This window comes from Pyrgilauda ruficollis, unplaced genomic scaffold (genome assembly GCF_017590135.1).
Source record: "Pyrgilauda ruficollis isolate IOZ18807 unplaced genomic scaffold, ASM1759013v1 scaffold23, whole genome shotgun sequence".
Classification (NCBI taxonomy): Eukaryota; Metazoa; Chordata; class Aves; order Passeriformes; family Passeridae; genus Pyrgilauda; species Pyrgilauda ruficollis.
Window position 1 is genome coordinate 2,549,482 of NW_024522539.1, and position 26,408 is coordinate 2,575,889.

Below are 26,408 nucleotides of genomic sequence, written 5' to 3' on the forward strand. Positions count from 1 at the left end.
AGGTCTGGATTCTGAGAGCATCTGGCCCTTTCCATGATGAAGAACCCCAGCTCTTGCCTGCTGTAGCCAGGATTTTGTTCAATGCACTGATGGGTTTGCAGAGGTGCAGGACCCATGCACCGGTGTCTGTGAGCCACAGCATGATCTGAACACGGAGGTAAATAAAGCTTCCTGGCTTTACACTTAAGAAGAAAGACAAAAGTCAACCTGCTGGGGGTGGAAACTGAGTAAAAGAAGCCAGGAAATGATTTAATGCACTTCTCCAAAGCTGGCGGTTATAATTTGTTGGTTCCAGTGAGACTGATCAAGCCTGTGCTGATTTTGATAGCTGGTCCTGTTAGAGAGGATGTTGTTCACATCCAGCTTGTTCTGTGGGGATGCCATGAAGCTGATTATGTTATCACTAATCAGGTGGCTTTTTGGGAAATGCTTCTCATTATATGGCAGCTGCCAGGAGGCCACTGCCACTGGGCTCCCAGGCAGGCTGGTTCAAAAATACCCAACCTGCGTAGCTGGGGAGTGCTGCTGTTCCTGCTGCAGATTCCCCCCAGGAATTGGGGTTGGACAGCTGAGGACACCCTGCAGACTGTGCTGCACACTCAGGACAGAATTCTCAGTCAGGGACACAGGGCTTTGGCTCAGAACTGGAGGTGTCACCCAGGCAGGTATTGAGGAGCTCCTGCGTTTCCTGGGGGTGTTTTATTTAGAAACATGTGGGACTAGAAGAAGCACTTCTCTCCCTGTTGGAAGAGCTTCAGCACAAAGCCCTGGAGCAGTGACATGAACACAACGTGCATTAAAATGTCCTCTGGCTCCTGCAGGATCCTGTGACAATTTTCTTTAGTGCTGTCACTGTCAACTTCAGGGCTGTCACTTCTGAATTCAGTCCATAAAGGCCCCAGGACTGGGACTGTGCCTTGACTTGTGTCTGTGAGGCACCAGGGACTCTCTGGCTGCTGTCAGTCATTGCAAGGAGCTCAGTGGTATTCATCCAAATTTGTGTTTTCTTTCACTGGAGCTCAAGTTTGAACATGAGAGATTTCTTTTTATGAAGTGTGAGAAAAGCTCAGGCTGGTCTTTTTCAGAGTGAGAATTTCTCTTAGCTGGTGACTTTAAAGGTGACATTTAATCTTTGAGGAATCTAGAGAAAGGGGTACTTAAAAAACTAGATTCAGGACATACTAAAAATATCTCCAGCCATGTTACCTCTGAAATTAGCCATTACTTCTCTTCAATCAGGCTGATGCTGTGATATGTTTATGTCTGCATTCATGCCCTTCCTGGGGAGAGAGTGCCAGGATGGACAGCTCTGGTTGGGAACCAGAGGAGAGCCCTTTGGGTTAGCAGTAACCCAGATATTTTAACCTGGTTTGGTGAGTTTGTCTGTGCCCTGTGTGTGCTTTGTGCTCATGTGTGTCTCCCCCAGTGATGGTTGTTCCCTAATATTTTTATAACCAATTAGCAAATTGGAATCAAACTTGAGGATATGGAGCTCAGAAATATTAGGCTTTCAGAAGTTTTCTGAAAATTAGGAAACTAGGCAGAGGAAGGAACCGTGCCCCTCTGATGCTGCCAGTGAGGGAAAGATTGCATCAGCAGCCCCAAGTGGAAGTGGTAAACTCTAGGAAATCAAGCCATTAATTTTGCAATAAGTTTAGGGATTTTTTATCTATTCTCGCCTCCCTTTCCTCCTTGCTATCATGCTGTGGCAGAACAAATGTGATGCCTGTTGGTGGTGTGTGAGGAGAGGAGCAGAGCCATGGCACTGCCTGCTGCCATGGAAGGATCATTTTCACTCCCCACCCCTGGCAGCATTGGTATCAGCCAGGGTTCCCCCCAGATTCTGACCTAACAGAGTAACTCAACCCCATTGCCCTTATCAGGCACAGCCCTCAGGTTTGTCAGCCTTGTCACATCAGGCTGTGAGGTTAAATGAGCACTCAGCAAAGAATTAAAACAGAAGGGCTGAATCAAGAATTTCTAAATAAGTTTATCAGTGCTGGCTGGCAGCTCACCAGTGTGAAGCCAGGAGCTTCAGCAGCCCTGGAAGTCAGGATGTGGGAGCTGCAGATGAGAAATATCACAGGAGCAATTTGGGAAAGCATTTGTTTGGGGCTTGATCACTGCATCATCCCATTTGCTGGCCTGCCTTCCCTGCAGCTCACCTGAGCTGCTCTGATGTTGCCAGGAGAACAGCTTTGACATGCATACAGCACCTAAAAATAAAATATACTTTAAATATTAACACATTTTTTTTTTTCCAAAGTATAGATTAATTTGAGAGTAACGATTGCTGAGTCATTCTGTAAGAACATGGAATCAATTTAATGGGGAGCTGTGGAAAAATGCCATTCATCAGCAGCACAGGTGTTCAGCCATCTCCAAAACGTTCAGTAGACTGGGCTGACACTCTCCAGACACTGAAATACTGTTTATTAATGTTGTTTAACCTTTGCAGGACTGATCCTTGCTCATGAGCCCACCCCTGACCAACACCACAGCAGGCTGAGATAGGCATGGCTCAGGAAAGACCTTGGAACTGTTAAAAGAATATTTTAATTTAATTTGCAAAGCTTCATGAGTTTCTTAGTGTTTGTAACTACAGGAAGGGAAAACCTGGAACTGCATTCTGGACCCTGACTGTTTGCTCTTAAAGCAGATGCTGTTTGGTACAGAGACTCTAAATATTTTTTCTGAATTACTGCCAAATCTGACCTTGTCTCTTCATTCTGGAAGGGAGATAGTGAGGAATTTAAAGGCTCCAGAATCCCTGCTGCTGAATTCCATTCCTTTTAATGAGACTGTTTAGCAGTCTCATTAAAAGCTCTGATTTGATATTTTTCTTCCTTCTCTCTGAATTCAGGCTCTCTGTTGAAGCAGGTGGCTCAAATGAGTTACAAGGACAAACTGACAAGTCCAAAAGTGGAATTGACACAATTTATCTGAAAAAAGGAAGATGAAAATAGCTCCAAGGCTGATTTTGGAACCTTACAGTTTGCAGAGCTGCAGCCATGGCAGGTAGTGCCAGGGCTGCTTTTCCATTCCTTGGGAGATGGAAACCTGCAGATGGGAATCCATCCTGAGGACAGGTGTTGGCAGACACACAGGCATGTAGCAGAGTGGTGGGAATGGCAGAATAATATTTTTCTCCTTTTTTTGGTGGTTTATTTATTTCCTGAAAGATGCAGCTTAGGGGACAACTGATGCAATTCTTGAGTTCAGGCCTCTTCCACCAGACAGCACAGGTCAAAATGAAAATACTGAAATACTGATGTTTGATAACATCTGGGAAAGGGAAGGGTGAGATTCATAAAAGCTGTTTAGAGCAGGAACAGGTGGAGCTCTCTCCTTTTCTCAAGCTATCCAGCAGGTGAGAGATGTGGAGTCATTTTTATCCTGTGTCTCTGTGCTGCAGCCACTGCAGTGAAGGACAGTTACTCCCACAGCTCCACAAGCCCTGAATCCAGTGCTGAGCCCTGCTGCTGCCTTGATGGGCTGCCTGCCTTTTTCATACTGTCATGCTGATGTTTCCATGCATGTGGGAACATTCCTACAATCTGCTTAACTCTACAGCAGCTTGTAGGAAGGACTGGCAGGTTGAACACCACGAGTCCAGCACAAGATACTCAAATCCAAATGCCTCTGAGCCCCAGGCAGAGGTGACTTTCGAGGGCCAGGATCCAAATCCTGATTTGCAGCTTGGTTTCACAGTTGTTGGTGATGTTTTCTTTGAGTTCTCAGTCTCTGTTCCTGTAGCCTTTCAAAAGCATCAGATCTCTGCTGCCTTCTGCCAGATCTGATTATTTTCTGGTGTGAGATATCCCTGAACAACATTGTCCCCTGTGCCTCTCTCATTTTCTCTCACTATCTTGTATCTCTCTGATTTCCATCTCTTGTTCCTGTACCAGTTCCAACAGCTGTCCCTCCTTTATGCTCAGTGCCAGGTTTTGCCCACACCTCCCTGCCTGAATAATCCATGCCCTCAGACTTGTTCAGTAATTCCTCAAGTGAACCTGTGGTGCCAGAGATTTCTGACCCAGGGCTGGAGATTCATTTTTCTCCAGCAGTAAGTACACACAGACATTCTCAGGGAGCTCATCTTCCTTTCTGATCTTATCTGCTGCCCTCCTTGACCCCTGCCTCCCTCAGAAGTGACTCCCTGCTGCCTATGAGATCAAAGTCATGTTTCCTGAAGCCTTCTGGAAAACCCATATTATCTCCATTTGCTACTTTTCTGTCCCTGTCTCTTCTCATTCCCTTATCTCTTCCCATTTCTCTTCCTGCCTTGTTCACTAAATTTGAATTATGCCAGGCTTCTGTATTTTTCCCACCATGGTGTGTTAACTCACTCTGTCCAATCCCCAACTGGAATCCCTCTCTCAAATCCACCTGGCCAGCTCTTCCCCTGCTTTTCCTCTCAACAGCTGTCCTGATGTATCTTGCTTTGAGTAATCCAGCCCATGTAATCCCTGTGTGTGTGTGAGCACGGAGACTTTCAGCACCAGGCAGTGATGTCTGCAAGCAGATGGTGAATTAGCTGCCTGGATTTGGGAATCAGCATTCAGGAATGGTGGTCTGGTTTCGACTAAATGTCCCAAACTCCATATTTAACTAGAGAAACAGGATTGCAGGAAGGAGCTGTGTTTGAGATCTGCATTCAGCAGCAGCCCAGGCTCTGGGGAGTGTTGGGGAGAAGCTCTCTGGAGTGTGGCTGTTAGCATATCAAAGTAGAGTAAACATGGAGATGATACCCTGCTTCCTCTGCCCCACTTAATTAAGGCACTCCTCATGTCTCCTTGGATGGGAGGATTTATTAATGTGCTGTCATCCAGAGGAGTGATGGTTTGCTGAAAGGGAGGAGCCATTAATGACATGGAGGATGTCACGCTGAACAAAGAGCAGATGTCAGAGAGACAAGGAATTTCTTTTATCTCCTGCTTTGCTGAGGTCTTAGATCCTGATGTTTTATCATAAAAGCTTAGAGATGTAGGGCTGGAAAGAACTTCAGGTGGGCTTTTAGTGCATTCCCTTGCTGCAAGGCAAGATCAGTGGTGCCTGTGTCACTGATGGATATCTGCTCCATGGGGCTGAGCAGGGTGCTTGTTTCCAGCTTTCTCTGAAATCCAGTGGACACCACACCTCTGCTCAGGTATGGTCAGTGTGGTGAATATTTGTGTTTGTGATCACAAGTCCTGGTGAGCGGCACTGGAAAGAAATGTGGTTTCAGAGATGCCCATGCCAAATCTCTGAGGGTTTCCAAAGGTTGTCTGCTCTTATAATCTTATAATGAATAATGTTTTTTGTAGGACAAAAAACAGGGATCTTCTCGGGATCTTCTTGGCCAAAAAAAGTGATAGAGCATCTCTCAGCTTTCTTATCTCACTGGTGTCTGAAACAGCTTTTGCTGGTGTGGGTGAGGACAGATATCCCTGAAACTAGGTGAGGTCTCAGTCTCTAGAGCTCTTCTACTGTCTGGGCAGCCCCCTCTGCCTAAATCAGTGAATTAGCAGAGTGTAAATCCAATGCAAATAACACTGGAATAAAGCTCTTGCCATCTTGGGGAATGTCTGTGTGTGGGCAGGTTGGTAAAGGAGCAGATAAATTATTCATCCATTAAACTTGTAAAACCTCAGGAGGGTTCCCAAAAGACAGAAAAGCCCTGCAGAAAGACTGGGAGGTGAAGCTGAGGGTTGGCCGTGCTGGGGAGGGGATTCCACGTGTTCCGTTAATTGCTGTCCTGCAGGGTAATTAAACAGAGAAAAGGAAGACAGCAAAAGCACTCCTTTAAGCTCTGATGATTAGATCTTGCTGCCTCTGCAGGTTTACAGACATGAAGAGGTCTGGCCTCACAAAGGTATTTTTATCAGGAAGGCACTGAGGAGGGCAGCTGGTTTAGGTGTCAGGTAATTTGTTTGGAAATGGGCAGTGCACTCCTGCCTGGGCTCCAGCGTGGGATGAAAGAATTGACTGAGAAGTTCTGTTGAGCTGCAGTGGTGCCATAGCTAAAATTTGGGTGTTTCTGCCTGGATCACAGTCCTTGCACAAAGATTAAGGCACGTGGTTGAATCTGGCTTGTTCAGCTAGAGCCCTGGTCTTGTGAAATGTTATCCATGGCCACTCATTAGATCCTTGGGTGTCGTATCAATATTCAATGCCAAATATCTCTAGTTATTCCTAATAATCAGAAAACTATCTCCTGCCAAAGGTATTGAGCATTTCACTCATTTGTTCTCTGAGAACCTTGTGTTCTGAGTAGTTTATCCTTGTGAGCTCCAGAAACATCAGCTGGCACTGTGAATATCAGGGAGAGATTTGATCTGTTAGTCCTTCAGGGTGAGTGTAATGAGAATCAGGAGATTCAGAAAGTACCTACACTTTGTGTTTCAGCTGTTTATTTTTCTTGCTGGGCTTTTGGGATTCTGACAGCGGTTGTGTACACTGGAAATGACAGTGTTTTCAGAGGAAGAAGTTATTTTATTGGGCACTACAGGGCAGCTGTCTGAGTTCTGGGAAAGTTGTGCTGCATCCCTGCAGGTCGTGGTGAGCAGTTTTTACAGGGGTCATGGTGAAATTCAGGACAGGCTGTATTCTCCACAGGGAGAAGAGGATTCTGTGCTGATGGGCACATTTGCAAAAAGTTGCCCAGGTACAGAAAGTCAGGATCTGGTGCTCAGGATTCTCAGGAGTCCTGGTGGCTTCCATCAGCTGGTCCATGACAACAGAAGCTCTTCCTCTATAAAGACTTGAGTTCAAAATACTGTGACTTGCACTGCTGTGATTATGAGCTTGTTTTCCTACCTGACTGTAGCTGTGTCTCGTGCACTGGTTGGTTGCACTGTAATTTCTGTAGTTGTGGTTCATGGTGAGTGTGTTGTTTTCAGTGTGGTTTTTGTTAAATGCCATAACAATGAAAATTATTGCTAAGGGAAACAGTTTCCATACATGAATATTAAACTCTAATGGAAACCATGTTGTTACTGCAAGATTAACAGAAATTGGCATATTGGAGGACTATCCAGCATTAAGCCAAATTAATCAGTGCCACTAAGATTGCATGTCCAGCTTTGAACCAGAACATTCTCATAAAATGAAGGAACAGCTCACCCTGTTCACTTTTCTGGATGATCCCTATAAACCAGACTTGGCCTGCAGGCTCAGTGGTGACAGCCTCAGCCTGTCTGTGTTGTATGTGCTGGAGTGGGCCCTTCCATGGATACAGTTCTTTTTCACCTGGATACTGCTGGCTCTTGAGACTTCTGTTTATTCAGCTGTAGAACAGTGTTAGTACCTATCTTGGAGGCAATTTAGTGGGTTTCTTCTTTAATGTTTCTTAAATTTTGGAACCTTTTCTATGTAGGCTTTATAGAAAGGGAGAAGTATTTTTCATTTTAAGTATCACAAGCACTGGAAGATTCCCTTGGTGACTGACTTGATGTGTAAATACAGGCAGGGCATCTCTGTCAAACATATCATTGCCATTGAATGGAAAGGCAGAGCATGAATCACTTCAGGGTTTCCTGATTTTACTCGTGTAGGATGTTAAGAGAGGCTACAGGAATGTAATTGATGGCAATGTGTGAGCTGCACAAATTGAAAATCATGGGAGGATGAGAAAAACATCAGCTCAACACCAAACTAGTAATGATGGGGAATGGGAGCTTTGCTCTGAGCATGTGGATGTGCAGGGAGTCTCTGTCTGTGCCAAGCAGACTTCAGGACTGGGAGTTTGGCTCCCTTCCCAACAGCAAATACATTGAGCAGGAGGAGAGCCAGCCAAGTTTTAATCAAGTAAAAGTTTTGTGTCCAGAGGTGGTTGGCAAAAGAAGAGATTAAAGTATTAGGAGTGCAATGAAAACAAGACATTAGAGAGTTGAAAGCTGGAGTACCTGGACAAACCACTTGCTGAGTGAATACTCCAGAGCCATGAGGAGGGAGCCCCAGGTGTTTGGAGTAGGACAAAATGGGAACCCACACACCAGGACTTGTCTTCTCCCGGCTTTGGCCATCCCTGTGGCAAGTGTGCAATGTCCTCATGCCTTGCTGGGCTGGGGGGAGAGATGGGATCATTCCCCTTGGAGATACTGCTGGTGGAGGGCTCATAGCTGGCAGGAAGGCCAACAGCTGCAAACTGTTTATGTATGACAAGTTTTTGGATAAATGTGAGTTTACACAGTTGCCTGTGTCCCAGGCTTTGCTGTGGAAGTGCAGATAGCTCTGCATGTCCAAGCCCAAGCACAGAAGTTATGGGCTGTAATTATGTAATTTCTCAGGAGAGAAAGGAAAAAACCCTCGTGCTTGGTAATAGTAAAAATAGTAATTGGCTTTCCTTTCCCTCTTCCACTGATGCTCCTGCTTGACCTTTTTTGTATATTAAAAATAGATTTGTGGTTACTGCTGACAGCATATCTGAAAGATAAGGACATTTTTCCCCCAAAGAAAGTCACTATCTGTGTATTTGCAGAGGCACATGAGAAGTGTGGGGTTTTCTTAAAAAATAAAACACAGAAATCCCATTTCAGCTTCCTTCCTTATTTTTTTTGTTTTCACACACACACACCTGTCTCACAGACAGGGCCAGAAGCAAAATTACCAAATAAAAGCATTTCCTCTTATATTATTCCCAGCCTGGTAGAACCATGGCACGCCAGGATTTTCACAAACATGTCAGAATTTGTGAAGTTTTTATTCCAGTTGTGCAGACTTGAAAGGCTCAGATAAAAATCTGGAAATTTAAGAGGCAAACAACAGTTTCCATTCATCCCAGTGAAGACATAAATCATGTTAATGCAGCTACCAAGGCATTGTGCTACTATTGTTGTTGGTTAAAATGTGTTTTTCTCTGCATATCAGTTATATGGGTCATTGTACTGACTTGCAAAAAAGTTGCATTTATGTTAATGGTTCAGCTAGATTTACTAAAGATCTGGAATATGTTTGCAGATCAATAATTTATTTGCTGTTGATATTCTGATGAGAGGAATTAATGCTAAAATGTATTGGTCCAAAGGAGAATTATAGTCTTAGGAAATAGTTTGATTGAAAAAATAGATTTCAAAAACGTTTTTAAGGCAAGCTTTTTCAGGCTTAAAATGTGATACCAATTTGTTATAACTGGCTTACTGCTCCAGAATGACTCTTATTAATAAGCACTCAGCAGTTCATGAGCTGGACTTCTTACTGAGTTCATTCCATGTACTCCAAAGGTTTCTGCTCTTCCAGGATTATGAGTTTCTCTGCCCAGTCCGTTTCTGTAATAATAAACTAATTTTAAATGGCTACATTTTTTTAATTGATCATTGCAGATATTATAAAATGGCCACACAGGATTCACATTAAGCACTGAAAATAGCTAATAAAAATAGATGACTAAGAGTCTGTAACTGAGCCACAGTCACTACTTCTTTGACCACTGATGGATGTACAAGTCTTTAATCATTACTTTTCCACCTTTGAATAATGAGGGTTTTAGCACAGAGCAAAAGCCAAAATAATAATGTGGATCTGCATTGCCAGGTTCAGTGGGGATTAGAGCCACTAAACAAAGACTTCAGAAGAATTACTATTTGGGATAATGCATTTGACATTTTAATTGGTATTTAACATATTTTAATATATTGGCAGAATTCTAGACTGTTCTGCTGCACCACACCTCCCAAAAATGGGAATGTTGCCCTCTTCCATCTCCATGATGGCAAACATAGACTCAGCCTCATTTTATAAAATCTCTCAGAAGGAACTTGGCGTGAATATTTTCAAGCAAAACTGACTTGCCTGATTGACCCCTGTGCCTGAAATGCAATTGTTGCTCCTCAGTTAAAACCTCGTGTGTCAGACACAACTGAGAGAGATATTGGCACAGGTTAATGGAAGATAAAGGCAGAATAATCAAATGTTCGTTTTTGGCTTCCCTTTAACCAAAAAGGGGCAAATTCATTGGGCCACCAGGTGTGTGTGGACTGAGCTTGCAATCTCAAAAATCTTTCCCAAAGAAGTCTGTTCCTTCCTGAGCAATTCCTTGACATCCTTTGGACTATTCTGCATGTAACAAGCAAGTCAGTCCAAAAAAAGTGCTGAAATCCAGCCTTTTAGGCCACTGATTTAAAAGGTTAAATCTTGATTTTTTTTTTAATTTTTTCTTTTTTTTTTTGCTTGTGGTGTGGATCTGCCCTTTCGCAGTCAGCATTTCTAAAGTAAGTGCCTGATTTCTGCCTTTACTCTTTGCAAGTGCTGAAGTAAAAGGCTGTTGCCCGTCCCTTCATTCCATCCAGAACACTCCTGGCAACTAATATCCACATCCTTATTGTTCTCAAATCTCTTAAAAACAGAGCTGGACTTCTTCCAGGTCTAAAGTTTTACTTTTGCACGCTGATAAACACAGCTTTGTCAACTCTGAGAGGGGAAGAAAAAAAAGAAAACAGGGAGAACATAGCTCCATTGCATGGTCATGGTCTGCTCCTTAAAGGCAGCTCCATCCAGGCACCCCTCCATGGAGCCAGTACTGCAGTGAGGAAATAGATTCCTTGAGTGCTGTTAAATACAGATAAAAGCAGAAATATCCACTGGGACACCCTGTGGTGCCAGCCCAGCATTCCCAAGTGCAGTGGCACTTTCAGCAGGGGCCACTCTGGCTGCAGGAAGGGCAGATGAGGACCATTGTTTTTCCATAGCAGAGGTTCCATGCCATAACTTTTGAATTCCTTTTTGGCCTCAGCCTCAAACCGTTCGTGGTGCCCACACAAACAGGAGAATACTGTGCATGGATCAAATCCTAAATTCCACTCAGTAATAGGAGACTTGTGCCACCTACATTGGCTTTGTGACTCACCAGCAGCACTTTGCCAGCTCTGCTGGCTCTGACACTCTAGCTTTCTTTTAAGCGTGAAAATAAGGAAAAATGTAAGATCTTTTCACAGTCTCTGCTTTATTGTTTTATTCCTGCTCCCTGACTTCATTCTGAAAGTCAGGAGAACTACATTTAAGTGCTTGTTCAGGCTCCTTCACTGCATCTTCTAATGCTGTAGTAGAGGGTATTAGTAGACAAGTCTAGATGAATTTTTGGGTCAGTGAAATTATTTTTGAGACAGTTAAATATATTTTCCAACAAAAGCAGTGGAGGTGAGTGTGTTTTACTTATTTCCTGTCTGACAAAACTCTGCAGTGATTCTTCACTAGGGTGAGAAAGAAACCACTCAGATGATCTTGTATGGAAACTGCTCTAATGTTTTTCATTCTGGTTGCATTTTTGATCACTTTGGTTGTTACTGCTGTATGTTTTGAATGAATGAGCTGTTTCACTGGTTCTGATGGGAACACTCTCTGTGTTTCTGTTGCAGGAATTGCTTACCTAGGAGGTGTCTGCAGTGCCAAGAGAAAATGTGTTCTTGCTGAAGACAACGGTCTCAATCTGGCATTCACAATTGCACATGAACTTGGGCACAAGTAAGAACTTGTTCTTCTGTTTCCTTCTTCACTTATGCCACTGCAGGGTACTTTTATTTAAAACCAGACAAGTGCAATTACTAGAGTGGTGTGTTTGTTATGATTTCATAAATGTAGCACATTGATACATAACCTAATTTTCAGGAGGCTTATGTAAATACCCATTTTAGCACACAGAAGTCTTTCTAGTTGTTCTTGCCCTGTTTTCAGCTCTCTGTTCAGATTCTGAGTAGCACAAAGAGGCTTCAATCTCTTAAATGATTGGTAGTAATAGAGACAAATTCTGATTTTCTTTACTGTGTAGAGTAGGTCCACAGAATCAACATGAGCCTCAGAATCTTTGAACTTGCTAAGTTTTTTCTGAAGTTCAGGTGTCTGTGTCAAGGACTTTAATAGTTAAATAGTTTGGTAATGGTTTCATCTCTGCATGTGAAGTAATCTGCTGTGACTGAAATGGTAAACATCAGTATTTTGGAAATGCCCTTAAGCAGAATTATTTGATCAACAGAAAGAATTCCTATAACTTGATTTATCAGCTCAATCACACCTAAGTAAGACACTTTGAACACACTGGAAAAAGCAGGAAAGAACATGGCAAGTCCTAGTCAGACAGCAATTTGCAGAATGAGATTACTGGGTACTTTCTGCAGGTGACTTTGGAGACTCTTTAAAGCTGCTTGTAAATATCCCATGGGTAGAAGAAAACAGAACTGACTGGAAGAGTCAGCTGCATGCTCTTAGTGCAGATAATGAGTTAACCAAAGGTCAGCTCCACATTCCCTGCTCTCCAGGCCCAGTGTCACTGCACTTACTCATAACACTGATGAGCTTTTTCCCCTTTCCATTGCCATCACTCTGGTTGCAATGTCACAGTTAGGCTGTGGAAGGTTCAGAATTAGTCCAGGAACAAAGTTAAACAGGGGGCAGGACTGTGCCTGAGGGGTTTTCAAGCACTCTTTCCTTCAGCCTCCCTGGATGTAGGGTGGGAAATCCCAGCTTTGTTCCTGCAGTAAGAAGTTGTGCCTGAGGTTTTTCTGCACCCTTCCTGCAGCTCATGTGTCTGGTGTATCTTCCTTTCCTGCAGTAAGAAGTATTTCACAGCTAAGTCAGAGCCAATGGAGCGTGTTCAGGTTCTGGCCAATCTCATTCCATGACAAATAATTACTTTATGGCAATGTATTTCAAAGTTGCATGGAGGATATTTAGGTTACCTACCAAAAATGAATCTCCTGTTCACCCTCCAGTGACACCAAAGGCAGCTGAGCCAAACCGAGGGTGGTTTCAGCAGAAATGAAGGACATTTGGTTTTGGTTTTATTTAGATTGCACGCCAAGATGTTAAACTGAGCCTAAACTTAATAACAAATTAACCTGTGGGTAATGCTGAGGGAAATTCAGCACTCATCTTTGGATGGGCCAAGAGCAAGAGGGAAAAATACTTGAGCTGCAGAAAATCCAGCTGTGTGAAAGAGTGAGACTGGTCTGCCCTGGTGTTTGCCAAGTTTCTCAGCAGAGCTGACAAGCTTCCTTCTAATAATGCCTTGCAAAAAAATCCCCATCATAAATAGGGGATGTAATGCTTTCAGATACAGCTCTCCATCTGTGCAGAAAATTGCCAACTCCATTTTCTTTTCTGAGGGAAGTTTTGGTGGTAAGACCATAATGTCTTTCCTCTGCTGGTTTTCTTTCTTTGCCTTCATCTTGGAAAACTATTTCAGGAGTACTGGAGGGTGTGGGGGCTGTAAGGGCCAGTTTAGGACCCAAGGCATGGGGGTGATGTGGCTCTGGGAGGGCACAGGAGCCAGGTGGGCTCCAGCTGAAGGTTGTAGAAGCTGTTGGGAGGATTCTGCTGCCACGAGGGTTTGGGGACATGTTCCAGGTTGTCTCACTCCACAAGGAGCTGTCTGTCACACACTAGGGCAAGCCCTTCTGCCCCCTCTGCCTTGCCACCAGCAGCCTAATCAACCCCCAGCACTGCCACACTCAAAACAGAGTGGGGGAAATGCCATGTCTGCCACCCCCCAACCTGAGCATCAAAATCATCCCTCTGTTTTGTCACCCACCAGTGGCCTGGCTGCTCATTTCAACCTCTCACCAGTTGTCTGGTGTCTTCTGGAGGCTAACAGCAGTCTTTTCATTGACCTTTTTCATTGACCATTTTCACCTTACAGGTGTCAGGCCTTCTTCTGGTGTTGACCTGCAGTGAGATGCTCTGAGCAGTCCTGTTTCGGCACATTTTGTGCAAATAGAAGAATTCTTTACAGACTTTAGAGTTTTTGAGTGAATTGTAAGGAAACCCATTGCAGACATGAACACAAAGAAGTTGACCTGAGCTTTAAAAACGAAAACCAAGGAAAACTAGGTGCAAGTTTCTTAATTTAAAATAAAATCCAATCAAAACTTATATCCATATTGGCAAAAATATAAATTTTGGAAAGCCATAATTTTGAGCTTTATTGAAGTCTGATTTCCTTATGAGTGTAGAAAAGCTGAGATTTATTATTCTTTCCTTAAGACTAACAAATGTCTGTGGAGATCACAAGCCCAATTTGGCATTCACAGATAGTTTCTGATGTGGACTTTGGAAAAAGTGAATGGATTACTAATTGATGTGTCAGATTCCTAATCTGCCACTAATGTCATTTGGACTGACTGCAAAAAACACTATTCCGGACAGCTGCACTGTGAAAACATGGAGACACCATTAAATAGGTTCATTAGGATGAAATAGGTCCTATGAAAGTTGAAGGATGGGAGTTCATCTTCAGGTTTAACCTGTGGAGTTGTTGCTTGATGATGGGGTGAGGGACATGACTTTTGTATTTAAATCTCCAAGTCTGTACTGATAGTTTTGATCCATGGACACAAATGGATATTCCATCTGTACTTAGATACAATTTTTTCTCAAAGGATCCAGGAGAAGAGTCTTGCTGTTACAAAAAGGTAACAGGCAGGGAGCCCAGTGAATGTGTATTGAGGCTGCAAACCATAAACTTCTTCCCACACAAGTCAGGACCCTCAGCAAGCCTTGTTCCTTCAGTCAGCTGGGTCAGCAGTGGATGTCTTCTGAAACAGCACACTTGAGTGTAACCAGGGTTTGTTGGATTTCATCCAGGGTTTGCTGGGTGGGGTCCTGACCTAGACAGAAGAGAAGACCCATAGATCAGAGTGGTCAATGAAATCTTAAAATGTACCAGTCTGAGGTCTTCATATTATAGACATAATATGAACACTGAGCATTTCTTACTCACATCTTTCCTCAGCATTGCAGGGCAAGTCCATCAGTAAAAGCCTAAAGGTGCCCTGCTTTTGTCACCAGGATCCCGACTGGTGCCTCCCTCCTCCTCCACCTCCAGTGTGAGGCTGATCTGAGATTCACACCCCAAAGACCACCCTGAACAACCGACTTGGAGAAAAATAGTGCCACTTCTCCCCCTCCTACTTCACTCTTTGCCTACAGCAGTGACTTTGTTGCGATTTTTAAGTCCTTCTCCAAAGAAAAAGTCAAATAAGTTTTTGGAAACAAAAGCTGGGATTCATCTGTGTATCCGTTATCCCGAGCGGAGCGGGGTGGGCTGCAGCCAGGGGTTTTTCAGGACAACAATGCCAGCTTTGTTGCCATTGCTGTTTCTTTCAACAGCCTCAGCTTTCCTGTTGTGGGATGGGGGCAGGCTTGGGTGAGGAGGGAAGATTCCCATTCATGAGCCAGAGGAACCTGGCACTGCCTGGATGGGGAGAGAATAGCCCGAGGTGGTGTGGCTGGGAGCCACGCTGGGGCAGATGCCCTTAGGAAAGGGGATTAAAATCAACTGACAATAAGCAAGGAGCTGCCTCTTGCCAACAGCCTGAAACCACATGGCCTCAAACTTGAAGCTGAAACAGATGAGGACAAAAACGAGTCCAAAGGTAAAAGCCCATAATGCACAAACCAAACAGCTCAGGGCTTGGAATCAGACAAAGAGAAGGGTTTGGAACCGGCAGGTTTCTCTCCAGTGTGCTTATTTGCTTTAGATGTTAGGTATTGATAGCTGTATCTTGGTTAAAATTACTTCAGGGTGCATAATTCTTTGCTGCCCTTGTGGTGTGTCTCAAGCATCATGGTGTTGCAGGTGAGGGAGAAGCACTCTGGATGTTCCCTGGATGTTCTGTGGCCTGGGATTTGTGCTGAAGGACTTGTGAATAACATTGGCCTCCCTGATCTGTGTAGTTCTGCACCCAGCAGAGAGATTCATGCAGATGTGCCAGAATGTGAAAACACTGCGGGCTGAGGAGTGGCCTGAGCAGATCCCAGAGGTGCAGAGTGATGCCCTGTAACAGTTTACACCAGCAAACCCAGTCACTGTGGTGCAGCTAGTCTGGATGCCTGAGAACCAAGCAGGAAATTGTCCCACTTCTCCCCTGCCCCACAATTTATAAAATTGGTCATAATGCATTTTAAAAATGAAAAGTTTCATGTGGAAGCTGAGGACCAGCCCAGTAAATGTGACAGATCTGTGCAGACAGGTAATGCTGCAGAGTGCACACTGTGCTGATGGAAACCTGTTTCTTTTTCTGGATCAGCCTATCCTGCCATTCCAGTCAGAACAGTGCCAGCAGCATTGGAGCCAGACAGCCAAATCATGGTGCTGGGGCAAAGGCAGTGCTTCTGGAAGCCATGGAGAAATGGAGGGACCTCTGCTAAAAATTCTCTCCTTTTATCCTGGGGTTATAACATTTAGGTGCAGGATGTGGAAGCTGAGAAGCTGTTTTGAAAGAAAAAATGCCAACAGCCCTCTGTCTTTTTCAGAGCAGCTCAGTACAGTCTAACCCTTGAACTGCCTCTACCAGTGGAGGCAGCTGAGTGTAGTTTCTGTCCTGGCTGACTTTAAACATTAACCCTCTTTTAAAAAAAAAAAAAAATCTTTCACCTGGACTTCTTTTCCTTTTCTGTGTTTCTCTGAGTTAGTCCCACATTTATCAGACAGGTTCTGCCTGACCTGAATTTCTGTGGAACATTTTTCTTTGTTGGTGTTGTAGAAATACACTGATGTGTCCCCAGGTTACTTCATACCTCCCAAAAGCCATGAAAACCAACGTTACATAAGTTGTAGAATCAAACATGCAGGAGCACCAAAGTCTCAGTTTCGGGGTTATCCAGACAACTTCAGTTATAACTCTGCTCCCTCTGTACTGCAAATGAGGTCAGACTTCTATTCACAGGGTAGGATTTCAGCATGTAGTTAAAGACTTTACTTAAACACATGCCCACAGGCATCTTATTCACTCCTGTGAATTATTATTTTACTGTAAGAGAGCTCTTGCAAAGAGGTGCCCATCCTGTGTGTCTGTAGGGTAACACCAGTTATGGATGGCTCAGGGATGTAGCCTGTGGCTGCCAGGATCTGTCCAGTGCCTGGATAAGCTTCTCCAGTGGCACTGCTGGAAGTTTGGGTGTAGGTCCTGCCTTGTATTGGGGAGCTGTGCCTTCATAAACCCTGTGTGGCCTTTCTGAGCATGCTGTGTGTCAGAACTCCCATCTCTGCATTTGGAGTGGTGGAAAATCAAGGTCAGTTGGATCCCAAGGAGCACTGGAGCCAGAGGCAATCCCATGCAAGCGTTATTCTTGCAAGCTCAGGTATTACTGACTTTGCTGCACCAGAACTTCCTGAGTAGCTGGAGAGTTGCATTCAGGCAGTGCCTGCCCAGCTCTTTTCTCCTGGTGCCAGAATCCCCTCTTGAAATCTCCCAGGAGTTCATAGCTGCTCCAGTATGTTGCAGTCTCAGGAGTACTGGGAGGGACTGGCTGCTGTGCAGACATACCCTGGGGCTGGCCAGAAATGCTGGCAGCGGCCTGTACCCACCCTGGAGTTGCTAATTTTATTTTCTGCCATTTGTGTTGTAAATCTGTTGAGGAATTCAGGCTCCGTGTTCCCAGGCTCCCTTTTCGTGCTCCCCTCCTCCCAGGTTTCATTCTTCTTCCACAGATAATTGCAAGCACATTTTCACAGTTAAGTTGTCCTTCTCTGTAAAGTTCCAAAGGACATAATGGAACACTGCCTATTTCATCATATGTGCTTGTACATCACAGTGCTATGATCTAAGCAAAGCAGTTATTTAATAACAGGTTCTGGTTCAGAGAAAGAATAGGTATATCCTAAAATTTCAGGAGATGCTTCTTCCACTTCTGGTAACACACTGAGGGGGTCTGTTTTAGATAAAACAAATCATTATGATGTACCTTAGTAGCTTAATAATAGCTTTCTGAAAAGCATATCCTAATTCAATCAAAAGAAAGCAGAGATCAAAGACAGGTTTACACATATTTTTTTTCAAAATCAGTGGAGACTTCTGTCAGCATGGATGGTTTGACCTGGGGAGGAGTGGTGGAGCAGCACTGCACAGAAAGTGTGTTGGACCACTGTAAGGCAGTCCAGGACACCTGAGTAAGTTAATTTGAGTCCCAGAAATAGAAGCTCCCTGTGGTTTTGACCTTGTCTGGGCAGGTTGTTTTTGCTATGGTAGTGGGATCACGCAGAGAAAAATTTTTAAAAAAAGAAAATAACGTACAAAAATCACACAGAGAAAAAGAATATTGGGGAGGAGAAATGGAGAGGTTTGGTAGTAATGTGCTCTGGATAGGCCTCAGTTTGGGTGTGTTTTTCAGATTTATGTAAAGCTGCAAGATATTTCTAGGTGCATTTACTGGACCTACTAATCCTGGCACCGTGGCAGGGTACCTTCCCTCTGTCATGATTATCTGTTTCACCTTTGTACCATCCAAATTTGATAGTTTATTTACAGTACTGGAATGTAATAACATTGGAACTGGGCGTGGGAATCTCCACGTCCCGTTGCTTTCTGCACTCTTGTGGCAAACATTAGTTCTGGGCAGGGGTTTATTGCTGCTTTGTGAAGGATCTCTGTGTAATCCCTAGGGAAGCAACATTCCCTTGCAGTCCCTCTAATTTCTTTGTTTTTGAGCATCTTGTACAGCTTTACTTAACATAATAAAACTGCACCAAATAGGCGAACGACAGCCATTTAGAAACACAATTTTTGTTTAATCAATAGCTTTGTAGCTTTGCCAGCTCTGTCTTTCTTTTTGAAGGCTTACTCTGCTGAGTAAGCCAGGCTGTGTTAAGTAGCTGGGCCGTAATGATTTGGCAAACCTTGCATCTGCTTCCTGCCATGAGGGTTCTGGTTTCATACTCCACTGGCTTTGCTGGCAGCAGCCTGGTGCACCCAGTGACCCAAAACATGGGGACAGTACAAGTCCCCATTGTGCAGCCTCCCACTGCACACCAGCACAGGAAATATTAGGTTTGTAAGTGCCATTTACCAAATAATAATTTGTTTTTATACAAGGGCAGTGATCTAGATGAAATATTTACTTTTCCACTAGCAGTTGAGTTCCAATAGCCTGTAACCAGTGCTGTCTGCCTGGCCTGCTGAGTTCAACAGGTTCCAGGTGAAAATGACTTCCCGAGCTGGGGAAGGTGATAAATCCCAGACTGTCACTTGGAAAAGCCTTTGGTAGTAAGTCAGCAGCAGCAATGCCAGTGGAAATGTTGTTGCCTCTAAAAATGTGGTTCCCTGTAGCTGTTACATCAGTGGAAGGCTGTGCTGGGGTGGAACAGGGTTGGCTGCCTCTTGGCCAACAGTTGTGTTGGGAAATAAAATTCAGCAAAAAAAATTACTGGAGAAATGAAGTAAACAGGCCTGCTTTGTTCTCAGTGATCCCTTTCCATTTGCAAAATCCTGCCTACATCAGATGCCAGGCTTGTTTCCATTGCTGGATCCAACCCAGCAGGGAGTTTGTTGTCTACATCTTTATTTGAACCCCAGTTTACATAAAGAAGGGGAGAATAGCCCACAGTTTTCTGCATTTGTTTTTGCTTAGGTAAAACAAAGCAAAGCAAAAGGAATCTGATCATAATGATTTGCTCTCAGTTGCTTGAAAAGTTTCCTTCCTGCTGGGCTCTAATTAGCTCAGAAATGAATATTTTTCACTGTACCTTCTTTCTGTGCTCCAGAGCCCATTGGCTCTGGAGCACAGAAAGAAGGTACAGTGAAAAGTCATCTTACACACTCATCTTACACACCACATCTTGTCCATATTTGGGACAGTTTGACCTCTCAGAAGTTTCTCATGTCCACTCCCTGGTAGCTGTTTCTCACCTGCCAGTGAAAGTCCAAATCCTGCCTGGCTCTTCCTGCTCCCTGCTGGGCTCCTTTCCTCCCACCCTGCTGTTTGCCAGCATCCCTCCAGAGACAGCTAATGAAGTGACAACTTTCTAATCTAGCTTTTAAATATTCATTTTAATTGCACACGGTAAAACTAGGCTGCAGGATAAAGAAATGCTCCCTAGAAACAGTTTGTGCTGCTTGGTTCAGGTAGTTTCTGTACTTAGGGAAAGTGACTTCCCTTCAAAGGAAAAACACAGCTTCCTTTCTTCCTCCTGAAAACACAACCAGCAGCACTTTTCAGTGGGTGAATTCTTTCCTGTCTGGTTCCTCCTTTATCTCAAGTAAAGCTGCTTGCTGTGTAACGTGGGGTAGATTTAGTCCAAGAACACAGAACTCTTCCCTACTATCCATCATGAGTCACCATGGTCAGAAGTGGTCAAATTTTGATAAAAGTGCAGATTGTCTGCATTTAGTAGCTTTAAAGAAATGCTGCAATCTGGATTTTCCCACAGGAGCATTATAATGACTTTGCCATCAGCTTTCCTGCCTGTGTGCACAAGCATCACTTCCCATCTCCTCATTTAAAGTATCACCTCCACTGTGTATTTATTTTACCTCTTTCTCCATTATTTCACTGCTATTGACACATTTCCAGTACTAATTCAGAAATGATCCTGAAGGCTTTCTCCAGTCAAAGAAAAAGCTAATTTGTTTGCTTAGGAAAATATATTCATATTTTCTTTTTATACGTTAAGTACTACCTTCCATACCTGCAGCTCCTTCTGAGCTGTTTGTGGTGTGTGTTGAAGTAACTTCACCAGGTTTGCCAAATGTGTGATTGCAGGAGTTCCTCTGAGCACAATGAACAGAACAACATGAGAAAAGCTCATACACATCTCCAGAAAGCTGTCACCAGTTAAATGACACACACCCTGCCCCTCTTATCAGCTAGAGACCCTCTAAAACGGCATCTTCTCATGAAAATAACAGACTTTTTTCTTTCTCTGTAATTTGTCTTCACATTACCATGTTCAAGCCAAAGTTACTCAAAGCAAGAGTGTCTTTTCAGGTCGCTTTTTACTTTCCTCATGTCGCTTCCTTAGACAATATGGAAGCAAAGTTGACTTGATTAGCACTGAGGTTTGTAGGCAACCAGGCACACCCACTACCCAAAGAATTTCACTTCAGTATTGGTCTGAACATATCATTGCCAAATTGCTTTGACACCAAGCCATAATTTGCAACATTCCTGTTTGATATCGAGTCTCTCCCTGCTGATAAAATGAGTGAAACTGAGATAACTTGCTGAACTTCTACAATCATTTACAAACAGCCAAGGCCAGGTGGTTCTGGTATTATAAATTATTTTACCAGCTAAACCATTATGAAAAATCCCAGGAGTTTAGGGAGCTGGTGTATGGGAGTGCCACTATTGGAAACAAAATTTTAGAATTGAATCATGTGTTTCCTGTGCAGCTTTTTTCCTAGTCCGTTCTGGTGGGTTTTTCTCATTTTTGGAAGCAAAAGCAAGCCCAGAGGTTTGTTGCTCTCCACTGCAGTCACCTGTTGTGTTAGTGGATCAGTACAAGAGGGTCACATAAGGATGGATTTCGTCTTGCACTGAGTCTGCAAGCCCACAGTGACTGACAATGTGAACCAAGAAAGAGGATGAAAAATATTTCTGTGAGAAGGACTTTGGCTGCTTAGAGAGCCATAAAACACATACCCACTGCCTTGTCTGGGGACTGCAAAACACTTGATGCTGGTAGAATTTATATATTGCATTTACTTCACACCTTCTTGTCTTTTGATGTTGACCATCTCCTCCTTCCCACCTCCAGGGATGGAGAATTCATCTCCCAGTGTGGGGCAGGCAGCCAGCATTCCTGACTCCTACAGTGCATTCCCCAGGCTGTCCCACTTCCCCAACCCTCGCCTGGGGGTGGCTTCCTGATGGGACAGAGTGTGAGACATCTGGGTTACTCGTGTTGCACGTATTTGGCAAATATTCCCCACCATCTCTCCCCTCTCCTTGCTTTTCTTTGAAGGGTGTCTTGTGTTGCAGCTCTGCATTCAGGTTTGGCACTCGGTCATTTAATGCAGTTGACTGGAGGCTTTCAGTGGTTTCACAAGAGTTTTGGAAAAGTGATTGCACACAGAGCTTCCCCTGGGGTTTCTGACACTCTGAGTGACAGGGCTGTCAGTGCTCACTGGGCTTTTGTCTCTCTTCCCTCGTGGGTGGGAAATCCCACCCAGCTATCCGGGGTTTGGTCTTTTTTCCACCCTACAATTTATATTCCCTTTTCATCTTCTGAGGAAATGCATGTCACATTTTCGGGAGGACTCGTTCTCACCCACTTCAGGCGGTGCTGAAAGCAAACAGCTTGTTACCCTTCAGCTTGTTCCTTCTGCTGTGCCCCAGGGTGCTTTCCAGAAACAAGGAGCTACAGATGGAGCACAGCAGCCTCTGTGCAATGAGCAGTCCTTCTCTGCCCACCACTGGTTCATTCATAGTCATTGTGCTCCTTCTGCAACAGTTCTCTGTGTTCTGAAACCAGATTGAAGCAAGTGAGAAAGAAAGAAAGAATTTTTTATGTCCAAGAAGTGGATTTAATCGCTTGGAGGGCAAGGAAAGAGCTCAGTGCAAACATTTTCATGGAGGCATCCTCAGATCAATTTATTCTTACTTTAGGGTCACAGCTCAGCTGTGATCATGACAACCAGCCAGTGTGAGACAAGTGATTCCCGTAGAGAGTCACTGATCCATGTTGTACAGTGAGTGCTCTTGGATATATTTATATTCAGCTCCTCAACAGGGATTGACTGAAGGAATTAAAGCAACCCTTGACTCCTACTGATGCTGTTGTGTCAGAAATCTGCTGTGTGTTGTTGGCAGGTATGAAAGAATGTGTGAGGGTGTAGAAATGCTCAGCATGTGGTTGGATGCCTGCATGGAGATGGGATAGTGCTTTAAGGAAGGAGGAAAGATTCATGTAAGATGCTAAATAGGTCTTGGAAAGGAGGGAGTATTGACATCAGAAGGCAGAGGGGTGTTTCCCTGAGGTAATGCTACCTCTTCAATGCTGAATTTTTGCCAAATTTATTTGTAATATATTGATCAACTTTAGCATTTTGTAGGACTTTGTATTTGGTGGAGCATTCCTTTTTCTGCCTGTGTTGCCTCAGAACCTGCCAGCTCGTAGAAGAAACTGTGAAGCTTTTTTCAGGAAAAGGTCGATATGCAGGGGCCACATCCTAGAAATCAGAAACAGTGGAGGGAGGGCCTTGGAATGGTGGATGTTCAGTTTCTTTGCAGCTGGATTCCTTCATCTCACCAAAGGTGCTGGAATGCATCAGGCAGTGCCTGTCCTGCTGTGAATCACCCACTGTGAAACAGCAAGGGCTGCTCAGAGAGAATCCCATGAGCAAATGTCTGCTGGAGAGAGGAGTCAATGATGTGAGCATGGGATGCTGCTGGGGAGAGGATCCTAAGATGATTCACCCTGTTCTTCATGGCCTTGCTCAGGCTTCAACCAAACCATGTAGAGGTCTGGTGTTTATACCAGTGAGCTTTTGAGTGCAAGGCCACAGTGGTATCCCTGCTATGTCACTCATGTGCTGTCTGTCCCTTCCATGTCATTCTCATGTGCTTTCTCTCCCTGCCATGTCACTCTCATGTGTTTTCTGTCCGTGCCATGTCACTCTCATGAGTTTTCTGTCCCTGCCATGTCACTCTCATGTGCTCTCAGTCCCTTGCAGCACAAGCTCATACTTTGCTGCCTTCCAGATTCCAAGGCAAAAGAGCTAATTCTTTTTAAATGAAAACCATATCATAAAGGGCTGGATCTGTCATGCAGCTGAGTAAACCACAGCTTTCCACACTGTTATTCACCATAGGCGTTCGTGTGTTCTCACTCGCTGTTGTTGACTTCTTGGCTGCTTGATGAGTAGATAACCATATAAAATATCTGGTTACTTCATTATTGGAGGGTGACATAAACTTGGTTATGAAAACAAGAGTCCAGTAGTCATGGCTCCCTTTAAATGTTGACTTTCCTGATTACAAAAGCCCCAAAAGTACAGCACCCATCCTGAACACCCCTGTTCTAGATAACACTGTGTACACAATGACCAGCCTCAGTTACTTCAATTGCTTTAAGTAGGATCATCTTCCTCTCTTCATCACTGCTCCCCACAGTGTTCCTGACAGTTTCTGGAATAGTCAAAGCATATTTAAGGAACAGTGTTTACATGTTTGAAAAGAAGAGGGTGAAAAAACCTGCTTTCCATTAAGCCAACGGCCTCAGTGGCCGCTGGTTTTGTAGGAAGGTTGCACAAGATGTTTCCTTGCCTCCTCCCTCAGTGAGAGCTCAGCTCACCTCAGCATTTTAACAGGGTTTTTTAGTTTGTCCAAGCCTCCCTCGGCCTCATCTGACATCTCTGGCCATCTCTGCTCCTCTTAGAGGCATCACCTTCCTGGGTCACCCTCTGAAAGTTACTGTCCTCACTTTGCCCTGCAGCTCCTGTTACAATTCCAGCTCAAATGAGCTCCCCCCCTTCACTCCTTCCTCTGTTAAGCCTTTATTCTCAACTGGATGGAAACCTCATAACTTGCAAGCAGATCAGCATTTTATATTGAAATGTTAAACATGTTGAACCAGTTCAGAAGTAGGCATCTTTCCAGTGATGCAGCTTCAATTTCAAATGTTAATAAAAATTCCTAACATGGAACTCAACTTGGGAGTGGACAGCTCACAGGCTGGATGATGTGGGGTGCTGTCTCCCACTCCTGGTTCAAACCCAGCCCAAGGCAGGAGCTGCTGAGAGCTGTTGGTGTGCATCCTCTGCTTAGTGATCTGTTTGGATTTGAGTTCAATGGCCATGTTTAATGTTCTCAGCTGCCAGCCACATAACCTCCTTCCGTGTCAGCATCTTCCTTTGTGGTTGACATTGGATGCACTGCAGAGATGGGATTCCCTTCTCAAACTTTCACTGAGACCTGATAGGAGGTGGGAAGGGGAGGAATTTGTGCTTCATATGGAAAAACAGATGGCATTTGTGCATGTCTAAATAGCTGTCCTCCTGTGGGGCACTGTCATCCTGCCCACTCTGACATGCCAGAGCAGGTAAATTACAGCTCCCCTTCTCCCTTGCCTCTCCCACTCTGCGAGGATGTTGTTCAGTCTGCCCTCCTTTTGCTTTTATTTTTCTCCAGTGGGCTTTAGAAAGAAATCTTGTGCTTAGTCCTGGCTCCGCATTTAATGCTGGATTACTTGTGGGTGAGTCATGGCAAGCTGGGTCACAGGGAATGACTTCTCTCATATTCTCTTCTGAGAAGTTCAGTGGTGATATGTAAGGCTGGTGCTGCCTAGCTCATAGTAATGTTCCCTTGCAGACACAAAGCCTTCAGGAGAAGGCATGTTACAGGTAGAGAAGACATGCTGCACAGCAATCAAGCAGCCAAAAATGTAAAAACCTTAGTGGTCCCACTGAACTTTTCATTTGGAGCATGAGATATCTCTGCCTTCTCCTGTCCCCTCTGTGTTTGGGATACAGCTGTTGTGGGCTCTTTGCTCAATTCTCTGAGCCATGTTGGTCTGCAGGGCTGGCCCCAAGGAGCTCTTCCTATTTAATGTGTTGCTGAGCTTACACAGTTACAGCTCTTAGTGAGTTGGTTCTTTGGAAAGGCTCCTTTGGATTTCTGTCTGTGGGAGTGAGAGACAGCCTGCTGTCCTCATTTCGTTCTTGGCAGCTGGACTTCCTCCCTGCCCTTTGGAGAAGTGGTGGCTGAGGTAAGTGCAGTTGTGTGGAGAGCAATCAATTGTTTGTCATGCATGTTTAATAAGCAGCTGGGGTGACAGCCAGGACACCTTGGGTAGCCTTGATAGCCATGAGTTTCTAAAGTGATCCAGTGTTTGACTCACGCTGAGTTATTTGCAGGGAAATTGAATGGTTTGACTTTCAGAGGGAGGTGACAGAGGTGGTCTTACTTCATGGCATTTCCCTATCTGTGTGTCCTTTTTTTAGGCTTCCCTTCTTCATATTTCTTTCTTTCAGTTGCTACCCTTTTTCTGAAGAAAAGTGCTGCTGCTGCTGCTGGTATTTTCTATCAAACTTGCCTCTTGTCCCAACTTCATGTCTCTCCCTGCTGAGGAGAGTGAGTGATAACAGTCCTGGGGATTTGTCCAGTGATCTCTTACCAGCCAGAGCTGCAGCTGTTGAAAAGATTTTTCAAGCATCTCCTAAATCAGTTTCTCCCAGCCCTTGACATTGTCCTCTCACTCAGATTTGGGTTTTTTATTGAGTGTCATAGTGGTTCTGGTGAAGATTTGTGTACGTGACCTCAAGAACATTGAGGTGCAGGAGTGCATTGGATGCAGTAGGAGGCTTTCCACAGGCTTTGGTGCACTTTGGCTCAGGCTTGTGAAGAAAAACAGGAAACACTGGAAAACACAGCAAGGGTAAACAGAGCAGTTTAGTTACATTAACTGTCTAGAGGAGAAACTCCACGAATTACCCAAACAAACAAAGCAAGTGCATTTGTTCAGCATTGCTGTGGGAAAACAGAGAGCTGATAATTGAATTTAGCTTAAAAGAATTACACAAGAAATTGGCCAGCTCAGGCCCAGAGTGTAATTCTGGCATCCTGACCCAGTTCTGATTGCTGAACAGGCTTCAGGGAGGCCAGAGCTCCCAGAGACTGCATGCTATTTTTTATTCATAGCAGTGCTACTTTAAAGCCTTGCTCTCCAAAAAAACTGCATCAAAGAGATCTGTTGTCGCTGCCTCCCTGTGACTCCTGAT

General features: G+C 44.2%; 1 protein-coding gene across 1 annotated transcript in view; it reads left to right on the forward strand.

Moving 5' to 3' along the window:
• The window catches only part of ADAMTS17 (ADAM metallopeptidase with thrombospondin type 1 motif 17), a 153,795-nt gene that overhangs the window by 46,901 nt on the left and 80,486 nt on the right, over positions 1 to 26,408 (forward strand). Inside the window, exon 8 of the mRNA XM_041469127.1 lies at positions 11,334 to 11,439. Coding sequence (XP_041325061.1) covers positions 11,334 to 11,439 — 106 coding nt within the window. The remainder of the gene's footprint in view (positions 1 to 11,333; positions 11,440 to 26,408) is intronic.